General features: G+C 46.7%; 1 protein-coding gene across 1 annotated transcript in view; it reads right to left on the reverse strand.

Moving 5' to 3' along the window:
* The window catches only part of DAPK3 (death associated protein kinase 3), a 31,242-nt gene extending 20,127 nt beyond the window's left edge, over positions 1-11,115 (reverse strand). The window contains exons 1-3 of the mRNA XM_082254706.1: positions 10,901-11,115; positions 5,500-5,860; positions 455-584 (exon numbers count right to left, since the gene is read on the reverse strand). Coding sequence (XP_082110832.1) covers positions 455-584; positions 5,500-5,860; positions 10,901-10,962 — 553 coding nt within the window. The 5' untranslated portion in view covers positions 10,963-11,115. The remainder of the gene's footprint in view (positions 1-454; positions 585-5,499; positions 5,861-10,900) is intronic.
* Positions 11,116-23,062: the final 11,947 nt, after the last annotated feature.

The raw sequence follows: 23,062 nt of genomic DNA on the forward strand, positions 1-23,062 counted from the left end.
AGACTTACTATGGGGCTTCCGTTTTCGGATATATGTCCTCTGCACCCACCTCCACAGCAAAGCCGCAGCTGACAGCTAAGGATTGGGTCGGATCGGCTATTAAAAAAAAAAAAAATGTATACTGATTACTCCTTTCCAGGGCTAGATAAGTTCGTTTTAGATCGTGGATAACTGTAGATGCACGGATTTTAGTGTTAAGGTGGACTTCCATTTAAAATTTTGGAACAGATGACTGCACAGCCGCTTAACCTGAACAAGCAGAAGTTAGAAGCCGATTGGCTGCCATGTACAGCTGCTCTAAATTCTGTCTGCTCCAGTTAGTAATTTTCCCCCAGTGTTCCATAAAAGTCTTGAAAGAATAAAAAAAAAAAAAAAAAAAAAAAAAAAAAAAAAAAAAAAAGGGAAAATGGTGACTGACAGGTAGCAATGAATAAAAATTTTATGTGTCACTTACCAACAAATTCTGGTGTTCCAAATATATTTTTGAATTCATTTCCGGCTTGGATTTTGTGTGCAATTCCAAAGTCTATGAGTTTAATTCGTGGGTTTGGGCTTTTCTGGTCCAGCAACATAATGTTTTCAGGCTGTAGTGTATAAGAGCAGTTTTTTTTATTTTTATTAATGTCGCCTGTTAGATTTCCTTATGTATGACAGACAGTTGATGTTATGACATATAAAACACCACTAATTCAATTTGGAAAGCTGTCAAATACTTGACTAACAGCACCAACAGTGAAGTGGGCAGCATCATTTGCTTTACCTGTCACCCTTTAACGTACATGCAGCTCGCCACCAGAACTTAGTAGGTTAAATTAGTGATAAGGCAGTGGAGAAACTACAAAAGAGCATAGTTTACTAATAGGGGTAGGATTTACCATAGCCAGATAACCAGAGCACTCTTATTTTACACAATGAGCCTCACAAAGACAGAACTTACTGCAAGGCGGCTTTTTATTTGTGTGCACACAGCTCATATCAAGGGGGAAAGGACCAGGGCTCGGTTCACACAGCTTGAGAGTTCAAAGTCACATGACAAGTTACACCCCATTAACTGCAATGCAACTGTTCTAACTAGTGCTACTCAAGTCGCAGCAACTCAGAAATAGGTTCCTGCACTACTTTGGGGTGACTTCATCACGGCTTGGATTGACTTTTGTTAACAAAGTCCTAAGCCGCATGGCAAAGTCACACGGCTTTCTGGCCACAACAGTGTGAACACAGTCTTAAGCCTCGTACACACAATGAGATTGATCATTTTTTTGCATGCTAATCTTCATATCGAAAATGAAGCGGTCACTAAAGTTTGAAAATTCTCATACTACAAAATAAAAATTCTGAAGTGATGTAGGGTATTTGTATTGTATTTTCAGATGAAAACTGTACTAATTAAACAAAAATCGTACGATCTGGTATCTTAACCACTTGCCGACTGCTCACAGTATATTTACTGCGGCAGTCAGCCCCTCACAGGCAGAGTGACGTAGGTCTACGTCGCTAGCCTGTGAGGCTCTGGGGAGCGAGCGTGCTCCCGCGCGGTCACGGGGGGGGTCGGGAGAAAGTCAGGCGGCTTGTGTAAACAAGCTGCCTGTCATTCTCCTCGGTGTAAAGACACTGATCACACGGATCTACTATGTAGATCCGTTGATCAGTGTCCTTACAGCTCAAGCCACAGCCAATCACAGTAGAAAGCACGCCCCTAGGGACACACACAGCCCCTCCCTCCCAAATAAAGTTAACCCCTTCACTACCAGTGTATTTTTACAGTAACAGTGCATATGTATAGCACTGATTACTGTAGAAATGTCACTGGTAACCCCAAAAGTGTCAAAAATGTCAGTCAAGGGTCCGATCTGTCCGCCCCAATGTCTCAGTACCGCAAAAAAAAAAAAAAAAATACGCAGATCGCCGCCATTACGCGTTAAAAAAAAAAAAAAAAAAAAAACAAAAATGCCAAAAATCTTTCCCTTTGTTCGTAAACGCGATAACTTTTGCGCAAACCAATAAAAATACGCTTTTTGCGATTTTTTTTACCAAACATATGTAGCATAAAACAAATTGGCCGAAAATGTTAAATTTTGATTTTTACATTTTTTTGGGGGAATTTCATATAAAAAAATTGTGAAAAATATTGTTATTTTTGCAAAATTTACGCTCTTTTTTTGTTTATAGCGCAAAAAGTAAAAAGCGCACAGGTGATCAAATACCACCAAAAGAAAGCTCTGTTTGTGGGAAAAAAAGGACGTCAAATTAGTTTAGGTACAGCGTCGCATGACCGCGCAATTGTCCGTTAAAGTCACGCAGTGCCGAATCGCAAAATACCCCCTGGTCGTTTAGCAGGAAAATCCTCCGGGGCTAAAGTGGTTAAGAGAACATTTTTTTCAGGTTTATTCCTTAGGATAATTTCAGAGGAAAGCTGTGTACTAACGATCAGATTATCGTAGGATTGCTTTGAAAGCGGGATTTTTTTGTGTGATTTTTCTGATCGTGTGTACAGACCCTAAGATGCATCTTCCACCTTATTCCCTACATCCAGATTGAAAGAAAGCCCAAGGACGCCCTTACCTTACTATACTGATGCCAACTGTTACGCAAGGTGGGGGGGTGATAAAGCTGGCCATCAAAATTCTTTAAATCTAATGACTGCATGGTTGCAAAACCTTTATAGCCCCTGTTGTACCCAGTATTGCAAACACTCTCTTCATGTTTCTATATAAATTCCCATATTCCCGGCAGAAAAATGTCATACACAGTTTAACAGTTTTAAGAGGTTTATTAGACACCAAATTGATGTCAAATATCCCTTTATATGTCATAGATGTCAAATATCCCAAATCACCAGCTTTGATTCTTTATAGGTGACCATCAATAATACAAAAAACCTCAAGCCTCAACCTTCTATAACCTGGCAGTCAGAATACAATACCTGGCAGGAGAGATTTCTCCATCTACGCTGTTTAGCATGGATGGGGGAATTTATTGATTTCTTTCATTCAGCCCAGTGGGTTGAACAAGATAAATCTTAAGGTGTATGGCTATCCTTAGGGAAAAGACAAGCTGCTTTTGACTGCAACAGAGACCATACTAAATGGCCATTATGCCTAATTTTACAGAGAGCAATAGAGATCAATCCTAACTCCAACATAAGTGCATAAAACAAACAACACTGACATAAATGTTACAAAGCATGCATGGACATGACATAAAATGCAAGGCAGAAATGCTTAGTCTGTAAGCAATATGGTGTGCAGCAGAATGTTGGAAATAAATATGCCTTTACTCCTTGTGTACAAAAAAGTAGAATGCAGGAGCCAGTTATTTCAATCCAAAACCAAAAAGTAGTTTTGTGAAACCAGTGAAAAACTGCCTACACTGATATCATGAAGCTACATTCACACAGCTGCATGCGGGTGGTCAGGGGCAACTGCTGACGAGAATCAGTAGAATCTTGTACAGCGGTTCTAAAAGTTGTATACACACTGTGTTGGAAACAGCAGTAGCTGTCACTGTCTGCTTTCAGATTTCAAATCTGTAAATCAATGGCTGGTGACGCCACTGTTCACATGTAACTACTCATCTCAGTGGTTACATGCGAACAGAGCTACCTACGCACCCTGGATGCAGCAAACTATCCACCCTCCATCACCCGTGTGAATGTAGTCTACAACGTTTTCAAAGTCTAGTGACGTCTTGTTAGACTTCTGGATCCAATGGCAACCTGGGATTTCTCACACTAGCAAAAAAAATTCTATCCCCAGTCTTCTGACATTAGATGACAAGTGACAATCAAGTGAAATCCAAAGCATAGCAATTAGATTGCATATTTTATTTTGTAGTGCAGGTTAGAGAATAAAAGTTAAAGCTGATCTCCATTAGATTGTAAGCTCTTCTGAGCAGTGCCCTCTTAATCCTCTTGTATTTTATTGTATTGTAGCTGTATTGTCTCCCTGTTATATTGTAAAGCGCTGTGTAAACTGCTGGCACTATATAAATCCTGAATAATAATAATAATAATAATAATAATAATAATAATAATCTTCATCTTTACTGTCACTTTAATGGTTTGTTAGGGCCAAGCTGGCCAAAACAAACTTTTTCCTACAATAACAGGTGTGCCCGCTGGATGTGCTGTATAAACTTTATATAGCCTAAGCTACATACATTATACAGCCTTGTGTTGCAGCTGTGGGGCCTCAGCCATTTATAGGTAATTTTGTATTCTCTTAATGATTCCTCCGATTGGCTGAAATCGTGATGTCCTCAGCCTACCTCTCCAAACAGAGGAAACTTTATATACATTCAAAGAATGCAAATACAAAGCTGCCTATGAATGGCTGAGGACCACTCAGTCCTTTCAAGTTTGTTCTGGGTGTAGGAACGGGATGTTCACATCCCACAGCTAGAACACAATGCTATATACTGTATGTAACTGAGGCTATAAACAGTTTTTACAACATGCCCAGTGGGCACACCTGTTAACGTAGGAAATAGTTTCTTTGGTCAGCTTGGCCCTAACAAACTATTTAAAGCGGTAGTATACCGCTTTTTTGCGACTTTTACCTACAGGTAAGCTTATAATAAGGCTTACCTGTAGTTACAATTAATATCTCCTAAACCTGCACGGTTTAGGAGATATTTGCACTGCATGCAGCCGCTCACGCAAGCAGTGCATGCGCTCTGAAGGTCCGGCGGACCTTCAGCGTTCCTTGCCGGGAACTTGCCGAAAAAGGACTCCCGCGCGCATGCACGAGAGTGACGTTAACGCGGCTCCGGCCAATCACAGCGCCGGAGCCGCCGAACCCGGAAGAGACGCCGAGGGATCATGTCAGCTCCCACAGCGGTGTCCGGGGGTCCTTGTTGGGGCTTTGTTCTAAGGAAAGTTTTTCATAATGAGCTAGTATGCGATGCATACTAGCTCATTATGCCTTTGTCTTGCAGGGGTTTTTTTTTTTTATTTTATTAGGTATACTCCCACTTTAAAGTGAGAGCAAAGCTGGAAATCATATTGAACACCCAATCTTTTGGTGTTGCTTTAGTTTTTATAACTTACTTTCTTCATGTGTAGCCTGAATAGGCAGATTTGAAAACACTGCTAAGGGTCCAATCACACCACCTGCATTGGGTTGCTTGCTCGAGGCAGGCCCAACACAGTGACAAAGAGAAATCCATTGTTTCCAACAGAAACAATGGATTTCTCTTTGTCACTGTGTTGGGCCTGCCTCGAGCAAGCAACCCTATGCAGGTGGTGTGATTGGACCCTTAGCAGTGTTTTCAAATAAAGGTAAAGGTGGAACTCGCATTACAAATCATCCACCATGTGCTGTAACATGCATTAGGAAAATGAAAAAAAAAAAAAGTTTTTTTTGTTCCCACTGTGAAAAAAGCAGATGAATGCAAGGACATTCTTTACCATTTCAGGCATTCTAACAAACTAAACATCTTAGTGTATCAATCTTGATTGTGACTGACACACATAACATAGCAAATTTGGCACATAAATACCTTGAGGTCAAAATGGGCAATGCTCTTGTGATGCAAGTAGTGGACCCCATCAAGGATTTGTTTTAAAAACATGGTGGCTTCTTCCTCACTTAAGCTTTCCTTTTGTGCTAAGAAGTCAAAGAGTTCTCCTCCTGATACCAATTCTAATATCAAGATCACATCGGTGCGATTCTCAAACACATCATGGAGTGTGATGATGTTTGCATGCTGAATTTCTTTTAAGATGTCAACCTCTCTCTCAATCTCCTCTCGACTCACACCTCGCCGGCTGGATGACAAACGACGCTTCTTAATAAACTTGGCTGCGTATTCTATTCCTGTTGCACGTTCCCGACACTTCCGTACAATAGCAAATTGGCCACTAGAAAAAAAAAAAAAAATGCATTTAATATTTTGGCTCCTAAAAAAGGTAAAGAACAGAAAACTGAAAAATAATTTTCTCATTTTTTGCCTCATAAGTTCCTATGAGATACAATTTTTCTATACAGATTTTAATTAGTACTATTTTTTTAATACATTATGTCAGATCAGTCAATTTTTTTCAACTACATGGCCCATTTTAAATAAGAAGAGTCACACAAACAACGAAAACAAGAGAAGGGCACACCGACCTAGTGCAATATTATAAAAAAAAAAAAAAGTATCATACTCAACAATGCATGTTGTAAAATACGCATATAAAATCCTAATACAGTCAGGGGTGACTTCCAGGACAAGGGCAGAAGGGCTGGATAGCATCCGTACTGATAAGGCTGACGCGTTTCAAGGGAGAACCCTCTTCATCAGAGCCACAATTACAAATTACCTACTACACATATTAATAGTGCAGCAGAGCAGACAGGACCTCCCACACTGGTCAGTTCCGCCCCTCAAACATCTTTATGTATGATACTCTTTTTTTACCCTTTAATAAATGTTTTTATGATATTGCACTAGATAGGTGTACCCTTCTCTTGTGTTCTAGTATATGTTAATGCCCATGGTTCTGAGAGGGCAGCAAGAACCTAGATGCCCTCAACATAGCCTTTTCCCTTAAAGAGGTTGTAAACCCATAAAACTTTTTTTTTTTTTTTTTTTGCAACCTGAAAGAGAAACACATAATGAGCTAGTATGCATCGCATACTAGCTCATTATGAAAATACTTACCTTAGAACGAGCCCCAGCCGTGCCGTCTGCTTAGCTGTATGACGGGCGACATGTCCAGTCACCCGTCTTCCGGGGTCGCGGCATCCGGCCATCTGATTGGCTGGAGCCGCGGTGACGTCACTCCCGCGCGAGCTGACGGTCAGGGCACGGGGCTCTGAAGGAACGGCACCAGCGGCCGTTCCTTCAGAGCGCATGCGCCAGTGATGTCACTGGCTGCATCTAAGGTAAATATCTCCTAAACGGTACATGTTTAGGAGATATTTACAGTACCTATAGGTAAGCCTTATCATAGGCTTACCTATAGGTAAAAGTTGCAGAGGAGGGCTTACTTCCTCTTTAACCACAGCACCTAAGAGCAGGAGAAATACTTGAAGTCACACATACACGGAAGAAGCTAGGCTACAGGAAAACACGATGGTCGGACATGGGGATTAAAACTGTAAAATAGCCGCATGTAGTTAAGCAAAACTGCTAATGGGATGTTGAAAAAACTGTGATGTCGTCTCTTTGCACAGAATCTTCCTTTATGCCTGGGCTCCAGGAAGAAGTGAATCTGAAGCAGCGACATCACTCCCTGTTAAGCAAGCCGGCCATACATGCTGTCACTAGATGGAGTGGATCGGGGAGATGCTGCAAGAGTGGGAACAGGTTACATGTTCCACCCTAAAAAGGGTGCAACATGCACCTAAAGGTGAACTTACCCTTGAAGACTACAAATCCCATCATGCCCCAGGATATGGAGTTTGAATAGTGGGGGGGACCGTGGGTAAGATTGCGATCAGACTCCTGGCCCACCGGTTCTGCATAATGGACAGACCAGACTGGGAGTCTGAGACTCTTGGGTTTCCCACTGGGTGGGGAATGTGCAATTGCTAGCCAGGGGGGTCAGCCTTTTAATTAACAGGATAGAAGGGGAACAGTGGGCTTTTCATAACACAAAGGTGGCTGGGATTTCTGCCCAGAGTTCAGCTTTAACCACTTCTTGACAGCGCTATAGCCGAAAGACAGCTAAAGCACGGCATCCCGCAGGCCCTCTGGAGCACGCTCCGAGACCGATGGATTCTTTGGAAACAGCTGATCACAAAATCGCGGTAAAGGGCCAATCACATGGGCCCTTTACCATGTGATAAGCTGTGTTCAATCACAGCTAGTTACATGTAAACAGACTTGCCTGTTATCAGCAGTCTTTTCCCTCACACATCTCTGTGTGAAGAATGGAGTGCAAATATTCGGCAAGTCTTACAGTACATTGTTTAACTTTAGACTGATAATCAGGGCACTGATCATCAGTGCAGCCTCTGCAGTGCAGATCAGTGAAGAAAAATTACTTATTTGCAAAATTTTATAACAGAAACTAAGAAAAACCTTTTAGTTTCCCAAAACGTTCAGTCTTTTTTTGTTTGTTTAGCAAAAAAAAAAAAAAAAAAACAATGGTAATTAAATCCCATCCAGTACAAATCGGACTGTCTCTGGTATTCTATCGATTACTGCATAGGATAATGCCTCTGATGATCTACGCATGCACGGGGTTGACGTCACGCCAGCTGATCAGTAGATCAGCTGGAGTGATGCTATGTACTGCGCATTATCCAATGATCTGCACTAATCTACAGAATACCAGCACTGTAAGCTAAACTGAGCATGCACAGCTCAGTTTACATGCTGTGGAACACTGAGAGCAGGCAGGTAGGTGGATTTTTACTAAAGAAGAGACACTGCACAACAATAAAGAGCCTGCCTGCTCATAGGGAGACACGGGGGGCCTTTAGTGCTGGTTCACACATATGCGATGCAGGAACCCTGCAAATCCACTGAGGGTTCCCAGTTCAGACTGCCATATGCGAATCGCTGGGGGGGTGTCAACACAAAGTTAACGACACTAGGGCTGCAACTAACGATTAATTTGTCTGTCGACTAATCTATCGATTATTTTTACGATTAGTCAACTAATCTAACCATTATTTTTATTTTTTTTGCTTAATTGAGTGTTTTTTTGATTAGCTAATTAATCCTGTAATTAATACAGACCCCTCAGTAAGCCCCCCCTCTCAGTACAGACCCCACAGTAAGCCCTCCCACCTAGTACAGACCACTTAGTAAGCCCCCCACCTAGTACAGACCACTTAGTAAGCCCCCGCCTCCCAGTACAGACCACTTAGTAAGCCCTCCTCCCAGTACAGACCCCACAGTAAGCCCTCCCACCTAGTACAGACCACTTAGTAAGCCCCCCTCCCAGTACAGACCCCTCAGTAAGCCCTCCCACCTAGTACAGACCCCTCAGTAAGCCCCCCCACCTAGTACAGACCACTTAGTAAGCCCCCCCACCTAGTACAGACCACTTAGTAAGCCCCCCCACCTAGTACAGACCACTTAGTAAGCCCCCCCACCTAGTACAGACCACTTAGTAAGCCCCCCCACCTAGTACAGACCACTTAGTAAGCCCCCCCCACCTAGTACAGACCACTTAGTAAGCCCCCCCACCTAGTACAGACCACTTAGTAAGCCCCCCCACCTAGTACAGACCACTTAGTAAGCCCCCCCACCTAGTACAGACCCCTTAGTAAGCCCCCCCACCTAGTACAGACCCCTCAGTAAGCCCCCCCACCTAGTACAGACCCCTCAGTAAGCCCCCCCTCCCAGTACAGACCCCCCTCCCAGTACAGACCACTTAGTAAGCCCCCCCTCCCAGTACAGACCACTTAGTAAGCCCCCCCTCCCAGTACAGACCACTCAGTAAGCCCCCCCTCCCAGTACAGACCCCTCAGTAAGCCCCCCCTCCCAGTACAGACCCCTCAGTAAGCCCTCCCACCTAGTACAGACCATTACAAGCCGCCACAGTACAGTACAAGCCGCCATCTCGGTTTCAAACTTCAACCACAACTTTATTAATACGAACAAAAGCAAACCTGAAAAAAAATTTTAAACTTTTTTTTCACTTGGTTTTTAAAACAAATGAGGCTGACCATTTTATAGCAGGGAATGGAAAATGTGAATACCAGAAAGTGGAAGCAACCATTGCTATGCGGAACTCAATTGTGGGGGTTTGAGTTTCTGGCCGGAAGGGACACATCCGGTGTAGCGCCGCACATGTGACATCTCTGAGTACCTGGGTGATCGGGGAGGATGGCGAAGGTGTTGCGGCAGAAGCTGTGGCAGAGTACAGAGACGGTCAGCGCTCACCCTGAACAGCTCCTCAGGTATTAATGATCCTCTTGTCTCCGACATCGGTGTGGACGGAGCCCGGGGGGGGGGGGGGGTATTTCACCTGGCCAGAAATGCTTAAAGCAGCGCTGTGGGCCAACCGTATCTTTGTATCCCGGTAGGCGAGTCCGGCCAGGGGGGCGTGTGACGTCACGTGTTGACGCGTCGACGCCTTTCCCGCACGTCGACGATTTTTCGTAGTCGACTACGTCGACGCGTCGTTGCAGCCCTAAACGACACCCCCCAGATCAGTTTGCACATCGCAGTGCGAATTGTCAGTTTGGACATGAATCGGATCACATAGGTGTGAACACCCATGCGGCATGATTCTGGTGTGGATCCAAAAAAAGGGTCCTGTGTGGCTTGGTCTGAATGCAATGTGAATTCAGCCATTTAGTGCTGGTTCACACATATGCGATGCAGGATCCCTGCAAATCCACTGCGGGTTCCCGCATTGCACCCGACACGCAGGCAGCTCACACTGCCATATGCGAATCGCTGGGGGTTTCAATACAAAGTTATGGACACCCCTAGATTAGTTCACATATCGCAGTGAGAACTGTCAGTTCGGACATGAATCGGATTGCATAAGTGTGATCACCCAAGAGATCCGATTCTGGTGCGGACCAAAAAAAGGGTCCTGTGTGACTTTGGTCTGAATGCGATGCGAATTCAGGCATGCAATCTGTATGGCTGAGTTTGCAATGCACAGACATCGCATGTGATTTGCAGAGCGGTGCGAATCACATGCAACATCGCTGAAGTGTGAACCGACACTTAGTTCTAAAGCACACACATTTTCAGGACTGTGCTAGGCAATCCATTCATTGTGAATAGGCTGACAACACATGAAGAACAGGCCCTGGCAGAGGTTCTAACCCTACCCAACACTAAAGTATACACTGAGCCTCATACATCTCACAGGATCAAGTTGTCTCACAATGGTAACTTGCTATTGAACCCATGAACACAACAGCAGCCATTACATAGATAAGGAAAGGATTGTGTCTAGGAGGAATGGGCTGATATATAAAAACACTTGTAGTCATTTCACCTTCCAAGCTCCTCTCCCATCTCATAGAAGTCCTCCACATTCTGCTGCCGGAATCCGCTCATGGTGCCCGGGTGGGTGCTGAGACTCCTGGACTCGGTGATAGTTATACACGACACCCTTCAGGCACCCGGTATTCGCTCTGGATTTCCGGACTCCCTATAATTCTGCATGCCTTAGTGCTGACGTCACCCGCCTTTCTGACCAACTCGGAAGACTCTGGGAACGAAGCCCCGCCTCTTCCTTCCCAGCTCTACGTATTGTGGGCTGTGATTGGCGAGCGGGAGTGCCGCTGTCCGCATTCCTTTCGCCAGACACTGCGGTCTAGTCTGGGGGGATTAGAGAGGTGATGTCATGCTGCAACATTGTGTAGTTCAGGTGCCCTCCACATTGGCTGCATGCTTATGCTGTGAGCACGGCAGTGTGGATATGTCATAGGCTTAGACTGTTCATTCCTAGTGTTATGTGCGCTGGATTTCCTTGTCATATCTATTTTATGGGGGATATATAGCATGCTGCAGAATGCTAGGACTTGCTAGTATAGGTTAATACAAGAGGATGTTGGGCAGGGCCGGATCTAGCCTGTCTGCAGTGGCGTAGCGTGGGTTGTCAGCACCCGGGGCAAGGCAAGTAATTTGTGCCCCCTAACCCGCGGCATTTTAGCACTTGAGTCTCTTCCACTAGATTAGTTAAAGAAACCCTTACCCCCCCCCCTAAGCACACGTATTGTTTGTTATGAAAATACTGATGTAATTAAAGTAAAATGCATCTAAATACAAGTTTGAATGACCAGCGTGCCCCCTTTCAATGCAGAGTGACCAGCGTGCCCCCTTTCAATGCAGAGTGACCAGCGTGCCCCCTTTCAATGCAGAATGATCAGCGTGCCCCCTTTCAATGCAGAGTGACCAGCGTGCCCCATTTCAATGCAGAATGACCAGCGTCCCCCCTTTCAATGCAGAGTGACCAGCGTGCCCCCATTCAATGCAGAGAGACCAGCATGCCCCCTTTCAATGCAGAGTGACCAGCGTGCCCCCTTTCAATGCAGAGTGACCAGCGTGCCCCCTTTCAATGCAGAATGATCAGCGTGCCCCCTTTCAATGCAGAGAGACCAGCGTGCCCCCTTTCAATGCAGAGAGACCGGCGTGCCCCCTTTCAATGCAGAGCGACCAGCGTGCCCCCTTTTAATGTAGAGCGACCAGCGTGCCCCCTATCAATGCAGAATGATCAGCGTGCCCCCTTTCAATGCAGAGCGACCAGCGTGCCCCCTTTCAATGCAGAGAGACCAGCGTGCCCCCTTTCAATGCAGAGAGACCAGCGTGCCCCCTTTCAATGCAGAGAGACCAGCATGCCCCCTTTCAATGCAGAGTGACCAGCGTGCCCCCTATCAATGCAGAATGATCAGCGTGCCCCCTTTCAATGCAGAGCGACCAGCGTGCCCCCTTTCAATGTAGAGCGACCAGCGTGCCCCCTTTCAATGCAGAGAGACCAGCGTGCCCCCTTTCAATGCAGAGAGACCAGTGTGCCCCCTTTCAATGCAGAATGACCAGTGTGCCCCCTTTCAATGCAGAGAGACCAGTGTGCCACCTTTCAATGCAGAATGACCAGCGTGCCCCCTTTCAATGCAGAAAGACCAGCGTGCCCCCTTTCAATGCAGAATGACCAGCGTGCCCTTTTTCAATGCAGAATGACCAGCGTGCCCCCTTTCAATGCAGAGAGACCAGCGTGCCCCCTTTCAATGCAGAATTACCAGCGTGCCCCCCTTCAATGCAGAGAGATCATCGTGCCCCCTTTCAATGCAGACAGTCCAGCATGCCCCCTTCAATGCAGAGAGACTTACCTGCAGCGGCGGCTTTTCCTCAGTTCCCCGTGTCTCCAAGTCCTCCCGCCTCCTCCTCGGCCAATGGCATGCGATCGCCTTTCGGCCAATCAGGAAGCAGGTCTTGGACCCGCTTCCTGATTGGCCAGGAGAAGGATCTGTGTGACAATAGCGAATTTTCATTTGCTATTGTCACACAATGGGTGGGCTCGGGGCGCACTGCTCTGCGCCCCAGGTCCACCCTTTTTGAAGCCTATTAGAGCCTCTGGCTCTAATTAGGTGATTAGAAAAAAACCCACTCTGTGACAGCGCCAGGCTGCTGACTCACTCGCTGCTAAACTGACTGAGCAGTGAAGAGAGGCGGCATAGGCGGGGCTTGGCTTGCAACGCCACCCCACCCTACACCAATGAACAGGTGAGGCACAGTCCAGCACTGCCCCGACCCGCCATTTTCAGCCATAGGGTGGCTGCGCTGGACATCTCCCAGCCTAAAGATGGAGGTAGCCGCAGACAGTGTGTGAACTGTGTATGTCAGAGTCAGACAGAGTGACACTGCGGATGCGCCCCCCCCAGATGTTGCGCCCGGTGCGGCCGCCCCCCCCCCTCACGCTACGCCACTGCCTGTCTGATGTGGGGTGCAGGAAAAAATGTAAGGGGGGCAGAGGATAGGATCACCAGTTTGTAGGGCACTGTACAGAGGCTATTGGTATTTATGGTAATGTACAGGGAGTCAGCAAGGCAAAGGATGGATGGCCAGCAGGGGACAGGGATCACCCCTGGAGAGTCAGAGGACAGGGATCACCCCTGGAGGGTCAGAGGACAGGGATCACCCCTGGAGGGTCAGAGGACAGGGATCACCCCTGGAGAGTCAGAGGACAGGGATCACCCCTGGAGAGTCAGAGGACAGGGATCACCCCTGGAGAGTCAGAGGACAGGGATCACCCCTGGAGAGTCAGAGGACAGTGATCACCACTGGAGAGTCAGAGGACAGGGATCGCCACTGGAGAGTCAGAGGACAGGGATCACCACTGGAGAGTCAGAGGACAGGGATCACCACTGGAGAGTCAGAGGATAGGGATCACCCCTGGAGAGTCATAGGAGAGAGTTCACCCCTTGGAGAGTCAGAGGGCAGGGATCATCCCTGGAGAGTCAGAGGACAGGGATCATCCCTGGAGAGTCAGAGGACAGGGATCACCCCTGGAGAGTCAGAGGCCAGGGATCACCCCTGGAGAGTCAGAGGACAGGGATCACCCCTGGAGAGTCAGAGGACAGGGATCACCCCTGGAGAGTCAGAGGACAGGGATCACCCCTGGAGAGTCAGAGGACCGGGATCACCCCTGGAGAGTCAGAGGACACGGATCACACCTGGAGAGTCAGAGGACACGGATCACCCCTGGAGAGTCAGAGGACACGGATCACCCCTGGAGAGTCAGAGGAGAGAGTTCACCCCTTGGAGAGCCAGAGGACAGGGATCATCCCTGGAGAGCCAGAGGACAGGGATCATCCCTGGAGAGTCATAGAAGAGAGTTCACCCCTTGGAGAGTCAGAGGACAGGGATCATCCCTGGAGAGTCAGAGGCCAGGGATCACCCCTGGAGAGTCAGAGGACAGGGATCACCCCTGGAGAGTCAGAGGACAGGGATCACCCCTGGAGAGTCAGAGGATAGGAATGACCCCTGGAGAGTCAGAGGAGAGAGTTCACCCCTTGGAGAGCCAGAGGACAGGGATCATCCCTGGAGAGCCAGAGGACAGGGATCATCCATGGAGAGCCAGAGGACAGGGATCATCCCTGGAGAGCCAGAGGACAGGGATCACCCCTGGAGAGTCAGAGGAGAGAGTTCACCCCTGAAGAGTCAGAGGACAGGGATCACCCCTGGAGAGTCAGAGGACAGGGATCACCCCTGGAGAGTCAGAGGACATGGATCACCCCTGGAGAGTCAGAGGAGAGAGTTCACCCCTGGAGAGTCAGAGGACAGGGATCACCCCTGGAGAGTCAGAGGACAGGGATCACCTCTGGAGAGTCAGAGGACAGGGATCACCCCTGGAGAGTCAGAGGACAGGGATCACCCCTGGAGAGTCAGAGGATAGGGATCACCACTGGAGGGTCACAGGACAGAAATCATCCCTGGAGAGTCAGAGGAGAGAGCTCACCCCTGGAGAGAGAGATAACAAGGATCACTTCTGTAGAAGCAGAGGACCGGGATCACCATTAGCAGAACAGGGGTCACTGCGGGAGAAGCAGAGGACATGGATCACCCCTGGAGAAGCAAGCCTGGGATCACCATTAGCAGGACAGGGATCACCCCTGAAGAGTCAGAGGACAGGGATCACCCCTGGAGAAGCAAGCCAGGGATCACCATTAGCAGGCCAGGAATCACCATTAGCAGGACAGGGATCACCCTTGAAGAATCGGAGGACAGGGATCACCCCTGGAGAAACAAGCCAGGGATCACCATTAGCAGTACAGGGGTCACTGCCGGAGAGTCAGAGGCAGGGATCACCCCTGGAGAAGCAAGCCAGGGATCACCATTAGCAGGACAGGGGTCACTGCGGGAGAGTCAGAGGACAGTGATGATCCCTGGAGAGTCAGAGGACAAAGATCACCACTGGAGAGTCAGAGGACAAAGATCACCCCTGGAGAGGAAGGCCAGGGCTAACCATTAGTAGGACAGGGGTCACTGCCTGAGAGGCAGAGGACAGGGATCACTGCTGGCAGTAAAAATGACAGGGATCACCCCTGGCAGGGCACTTGGCTGAGCTTTTCTATCCCAGCACTGTACACAGCATCTCCTCCCCACACCGCCCCCATTGCGACGTCAGCGGGGTCAGCAATCGGATGTCCTGGATGATGATTGGTCCAGGCTGGAGACTGGACCAATCACAGCCAGGATATCACAAAAGTGGGGGTGTCCTAGCGCTATGACCTTTTTTAATCTTTTTCTTTTTGTAATCTTTTTTTCTTTCCTTTTTTTAGGGGGGGCGGCGCCCTGGCGCCCCCTATGCACAGGCCGCCACTGGATATGAACCTGGCAAATTAGCCCTGTTTCACGCCAATACAGCTTTGAAATCGTGCTACTTCAGCATAGAGCCCGTTGACTGACCATTGACAAGATTCTTCCATGTAGTTCTGGGCTGAATCCTCATTATCATTGAAAATCCACAAGGTGAGATCTTGCATGGAGCCCCTGGCTGAGGGAAATTGATAGTTATTTTGTGTTTCTTCCATTTGCGAATAATCGCACCAACTGCTGTAACCCTGTCACCAAGCTGCTTGGCAATTTTCTGGATATTTTTGTTGTTATTTTGTCTCTCACTGTTAAAAAAAAAATCCTAGCATTAAAATTATAGACCGACCATTTCTTTGTCAGTGGGCAAACATAAAAAATCAGCAGGGGATCAAATACTTTTTTCCCTCACAGTATGTACTTTTTTGAAGCTGCAGAAAAAAATGTGACTCTATCAATACATTTCATGATTTTTGCCAGGAAACAATTGGTGCTGTTTGTAAAGTTTGGGTGTCAGTAAATTTCACTTTGTGGAGTTGGCAACACTGCTTCACATCCTGTCAGACTGGTATCCCCCTATCTGTTCCCTGTCTCATCGTTGTTATCTGGTGTTTAGAATGCTGCATAGGGAAATTGGTTACTAGAGATGGGCTCTGCCCCGAACCGCGAACCCCATTGAAGTCTATAGGAGTCGAGAATGAGAAATCAAAAGTCCCCATTTTGAAGGCTTATATACAAGTAGTTGGCCATAAAAAGGGTATGGGGGTCTGGGTACTGCCCTGGGGGACATGTATCAATGCAAATATATTTTTTTAAACATTTTAAAGGAGCAGTGATTTTAATGAAACAATGTTTAGTGAAACAATAAAAAATAAACATAGTGCCTAGGGAGGTCCCCTTAGTCTGCCTGTAAAGTGGCGCATCTGTACCATGTAAAGAACATGCTGCAGCAAAAATGACCCTTTTAAAGAAAAAGGCATGTAAATTGATTTGCGGTTGCAATGGCTGGCACCAGGCTAAAAAAAATAAAGAAAAAAAACAGATCCCCCCCCCAAATACATACCAGACCCTTACCTGAGCTTGCAGCCCGACAGGCCAGAAAGGAGGGGGGGGGGGTGAGTGAGCCCCCCACCTCCTGCACCATACCAGGCCACATGCTGTCAACATGGGGAGTGCTTTGGGGCCAAGGGTTGTGGGGCTGGGCTGTGGTTGTGGGGGTCTGTGGCCAGGGGTCTTATTGGAATTTGGAGTCCCCCTTTAAAAATTTGGTCTTCCGCCCCTCCCATGTGAATGAGTATGGGGTACATTGTACCCCTACCTATTCACCAAAAAAAAAAAAAGTGTCAAAAATAACTAAGAACAGTAGGCAGAGCGATTGCGGTCGAGACCGCTGTGTGTAATACGATCTGCTCATTACATGCACTTGTATAGTGCTTTACAAGGTCATTTTATGATTTTATGCTATGTTCAATAAAGTAATTTATTGCGGTAATGCACTATGTCCAGACCTTTTTTTTTCCTATGGACCTGTGACCCGCTTTATGGACCTGTGATCTGTTACCTGTGAGCCTTATTTTCTGATAAAGAGGAATACTGATGTGATCTATATTGGTGATATCCTTGGAGAAACTTTATGTCTTACTAGCCCGTCCGGTGACACAGGGGCTAAAGCCCCGTACACACGTACCGATTGTCGGCCGCAAATATTCGGCCGCCGACCGATCGGCTGATTGTAGGCTGTAGTATGTAGTATGATTCTTCCGACAGCCGACAGCGCATTTTCGGCCGAACAGAATCTGTCGTGCAGGCATTAAAATTTTTGTAGGCCGACAACAGAACGGCCGATTGTGCGTCAGTCAGTACAGATTTCGGCCGACAATCAGCAGATTTGCAAGACTGGGCATGCTCAGAGAAGAAAAAAGACACGGAAAGTTAACCATCACATGACATCACTTCTGCAGTCGGCTGTTGTTGGCCGACAAAATTCGCGTGTAGTCTTTTGCACTTTTCAGCGGACAGGACAGCCCTGGACAAAAGACGGCCGATCGTTTGGCCGACGATCGGTACGTGTGTACGGGGCTTTAGTGTGAGGTGAGAGGCTATTGAGACTGGGTGGAGGATTACCAGCACATTGAAGAGCACTGAATGTTTATATCTTGTGCATGCTTCACCATAATTTGCACCTGTGGACTGTTCTCCTCGATATCATCTTCATAATCCATATTTGATAGCGCTGCACTTTTTGTTATATATTTGTTATTGGGACTTTTGGTTATTGATCCTTTAGTGCATAGCAGCTTTCTATTATTATTTTATACAGTTGCGCTGAATTTTTTATTTTTTATCAGTATCAGTGCAAAGCCAGGAAGGAGATTGGAGACTCTATGTTCCCAGTTTTCATTGGCAGCACACAGACAGGGGAGGCAGCAGGGGGGTCTATATAGGCCCCAGACATCTTCAAAAAGGAACCTACCCCTTAACCACTTAAGCCCCGGAAGATTTTACCCCCTTCCTGACGAGGGCCTATTTTGCGATTCGGCACTGCGTGAATTTAACGGACAATTGCGCGGTCGTGCAACGCTGTACCTAAACGAATTTGGCGTCCTTTTTTTCCCACAAACAGAGCTTTCTTTTGGTGGTATTTGATCACCTGTGCGATTTTTTTTTTTGATCATGCGCTATAAACAAAAAAAGAGCGTAAATTTTGCAAAAATAACAATATTTTTTCACATTTGTTTTATATTAAATTCTCAAAAAAAATGTAAAAATCAAAATTTTTTAACATTGTAGGCCAATTTTTTTTTTAACCATATGTTTGGTAAAAAAAAAAATCGCAAAAAGCGTATTTTGACTGGTTTGCGCAAAAGTTATTGCGTTTACTAACTAAGGGAAAGATTTTTGTCATTTTTGTTGTTTTTTTTTTAACGCGTAATGGCGGCGATCTGCGATTTTTTTTTTTTGCGGGACTGCGACATTGGGGCGGACAGATCGGACCCTTGTCTGACATTTTTGACACTTTTGGGGTTACCAGTGACATTACTACAGTAATCAGTGCTATACATATGCACTGTTACTGTAAAAATGACACTGGCAGTGAAGGGGTTAACTTTTTTGAGAGGGAGTGGTTAAGTGTGTCTCCCTAGTGGCGTGTTTCTAACTGTGATTGGCTGTGGCTTGATGTGTAAGAACAGTGATCAACGGTCCTACATAGCAGAGCCGTATGATCTCCATTCTTACACAGGGGAGAATGACAGGCGGCTGTGTTTACATTAGCCGCCTGCCTTTCTCCCGCTGTAACGGACGATCGCCAGTGCCCGGCGGACATCGGGTCCGCTGGGCACACGCAAGGGGGGTCCGTGACCGAGCGGGAGCGCGCATCCAGCAGCGCACGCTCGCTCCCCAGAGCCTCACAGGCTAGCGAACTAGATCTATGTCGCTTTGCCTGTGAGGAGCTGACTGCCGACGTAAATAGTCGTTAGGCAGTCGGCAAGTGGTTAAAGTAGAACTATGGGCAAAACCTTTTTTTTTTTCTTTTTAGCCAGAGTAACGGAGGGTTATAACCCCTGTTAGATTTTTTTTTTACTATTTGTGTCCATTCCAGAGATTTTCCTTCACTTCCTGTCCCATAGCCAATCTGGAAACCAGTGGGTCCACTGCCGGTGGAACAGTCCACTTCTTAATAAGCGACTCCTCATAAGGGTATCACCTAGTAAATCGCTTAGGGACCCCAAGGGGATGCCTTGGTCGCCTCCACACTTTAGTGATAATTCTGTCAATATAGGTCGGTAAAGAAAACACCTTTGCCACTGTGGATGGCTTGTGAGTGCAAAAGGGAACCTGCGCCTCCGTTGCAGCTGCTGCCTCCATCATCAAGGTCTCATGCACAGATACAATCAGTGCTTCCACCAGTGCCTTTTCGTGCGCGGTTGCAGATGTGAAGGGAAATATCTGAGGATTCCGGGCGTGTGGTCGCAGACCCAGCAGGGATTCAGATTCAGGATCCGATGAGACAGGGGAAGGCAGGGGGCACTTTTTGCTAGCCCATCGCCCGAAAGCTGCCTCCACCTGGGACACAAAGGACTCCAGGATCGCTGTCAGTGCATCAATGTATGGTTGGGACCCGGAGGGCCCCCCAGCCTCAGAGAGGGGATCAGGTGGGAAAATGTGCTCCAAAGACTCCATGAGTCACCAGGGAAACCCCACAAAAAGTGTAAAACACTGCAAAGGGAACCCCCATCACACTGGCAGCATCACCCAGTCACCAGGCACAAGCAGCAACAATCCTCAGCAAAGAGGGAGAGAACCTCACCCGACTCAGCACCCAGCAGAAACAGGCACCTGCAGCCACCAGGATAATCTGCACTCCACGTGTGGCGATCCAGGAGTCAGCACCAGGGGATGAGGAGGGGCTCCCACCATCGAAATCGCCGCCCACAGGGCTCCACTGTCATGGCAACCACTATTTTTAATGGCAAACCACCACTGGACTACACAAACATGGCCACTGTGCTTAGAAAACATACAGGCTACAGCAAGATGGCAGCCCTGTGCAACACCAGGAGGCTCCAAGGGACCCAGGAGGGATCCCTAGGCCTCAAGAGCAGGCCCAGGTAGGACAGGGGGCCCTGGCAGGAGCCCCCACCAGGTACAACCCCCCCATACATACGATCATCCGGTTGCCAGCAGCGCAACCCCCCTATTGCCATCACCAGTTTAGCACCCTGCCCCCACCCCAGGAGGTGGACCAGACCACCCACACAGCCCCAGCATAAGTGGAGGGGGGGTAGCATGGGGGGACAGATAAAGGGGGTGTCTGATGGTAAGGAGGGGAACCCGGGGGTCTGACCATCCCAAGGAGGGGCCCACGTTCACCATAAAACCTCCAGGGGGAGAGGGGGGACAGCTACTCACCATACCAGGAACCAGGCAGGTACTGCTCCAACCAGAACCCCTTGCCATCTAAATGGGGAGCTGTCGGGCAGGAGGAACACTGCGTCTCAGGACGAGACCTGGTCGTATGCGACCTCGCGAGGTGTTTAACTCGCAAGCCTGCCCCCGTCCAGTGGGGCTATGTCACAGCCGACCTAGTGCGGAGCTCAGGTCTGCGCATGCTCGCTGGCCAGACTGGGTTGACCACTGGATCTAGATTATCCACCCCGTCGCCCAGTCCGGCAGTTTATTGCAGATCTCACAGGAAAAAAACAGGAGAAAAACTTCTATCCAAAAAGAAAAAATTGCCAGAACCAGAGATCCCAGCAAGGAACTAGGTCCTTACTCCTGACTAGGCCAAAAAAAACTGAGTACCCCTTAGCAGAGAGAGGGAGTATACCCCTTGGGACTGCCCATAGACATAGCCAGACTTTTTTTTCTGCCTAGTGTCCTACTCCTGTAGGGGGCAGTATAACCCAATGGTTATGAAGATCATGAGCTGTGTCAGTTAATGAATGAAAGAGAAAATATACATATATATATATATATATATATATATATATATATATATATATATATATATATATATATATATATATATACAGTGCCTTGTAAAAGTATTCGGCCCCCTTGAACTTTGCGACCTTTTGCCACATTTAAGGCTTCAAACATAAAGATATAAAACTGTAATTTTTTGTGAAGAATCAACAACAAGTGGGACACAATCATGAAGTGGAACGAAATTTATTGGATATTTCAAACTTTGTTAACAAATAAAAAACTGAAAAATTGGGCTTGCAAAATTATTCAGCCCCTTTACTTTCAGTGCAGCAAACTCTCTCCAGAAGTTCAGTGAGGATCTCTGAATGATCCAATGTTGACCTAAATGACTAATGATGATAAATAGAATCCACCTGTGTGTAATCAAGTCTCCATATAAATGCACCTGCACTGTGATAGTCTCAGAGGTCCGTTTAAAGCGCAGAGAGCATCATGAAGAACAAGAAACACATCAGGCAGGTCCAAGATACTGTTGTGGAGAAGTTTAAAGCCGGATTTGGATACAAAAAGATTTCCCAAGCTTTAAACATCCCAAGGAGCACCGTGCAAGCGATAATATTGAAATGGAAGGAGTATCAGACCACTGCAAATCTACGAAGACCTGGCCGTCCCTCTAAACTTTCAGCTCATACAAGAAGAAGACTGATCAGAGATGCAGCCAAGAGGCCCATGATCACTCTGGATGAACTGCAGAGATCTACAGCTGAGGTGGGAGACTCTGTCCATAGGACAACAATCAGTCGTATACTGCACAAATCTGGCCTTTATGGAAGAGTGGCAAGAGGAAAGCCATTTCTTAAAGATATCCATAAAAAGTGTCATTTAAAGTTTGCCACAAGCAACCTGGGAGACACACCAAACATGTGGAAGAAGGTGCTCTGGTCAGATGAAACCAAAATCGAACTTTTTGGCAACAATGCAAAACGTTATGTTTGGCGTAAAAGCAACACAGCTCATCATCCTGAACACACCATCCCCACTGTCAAACATGGTGGTGGCAGCATCATGGTTTGGGCCTGCTTTTCTTCAGCAGGGACAGGGAAGATGGTTAAAATTGATGGGAAGATAGATGGAGCCAAATACAGGACCATTCTGGAAGAAAATCTGATGGAGTCTGCAACAGACCTGAGACTGGGACGGAGATTTGTCTTTCAACAAGACAATAATCCAAAACAAAGCAAAATCTACAATGGAATGATTCACAAATAAACATATCCAGGTGTTAGAATGGCCAAGTCAAAGTCCAGACCTGAATCCAATCGAGAATCTGTGGAAAGAACTGAAAACTGCTGTTCACAAACGCTCTCCATCCAACCTCACTGAGCTCGAGCTGTTTTGCAAGGAGGAATGGGGAAAAATTTCAGTCTCTCGATGTGCAAAACTTATAGAGACATACCCCAAGCGACTTACAGCTTTTCTGTTTTTTATTTGTTAAAAAAGTTTGAAATATCCAATAAATTTCGTTCCACTTCATGATTGTGTCCCACTTGTTGTTGATTCTTCACAAAAAATTGCAGTTTTATATCTTTATGTTTGAAGCCTGAAATGTGGCAAAAGGTTGCAAAGTTCAAGGGGTCAAATACTTTCGCAAAGCACTGTATATATATATATATATATATATATATATATATATATATATACATTAAATACAACTATATAGAATACAATTATTATTGTTCACAGAATCTTCTGCGGTGCGCTAGCTGCGTCACCAATCATCCCACTATGAATAATTTAATCTCTCCTTCTGTCCTTGCTTTCATGTTCTACGTTGATGGGTTACTCCCTCAGTTCCTGGTGGAGACGTTCCTAGATGGTCCTTAACATCATGTGTTAAAACTATAGGCTGAACTAT

The sequence above is a fragment of the Pelophylax lessonae genome, assembly GCF_965119305.1.
Source record: "Pelophylax lessonae genome assembly, chromosome: 1".
Classification (NCBI taxonomy): Eukaryota; Metazoa; Chordata; class Amphibia; order Anura; family Ranidae; genus Pelophylax; species Pelophylax lessonae.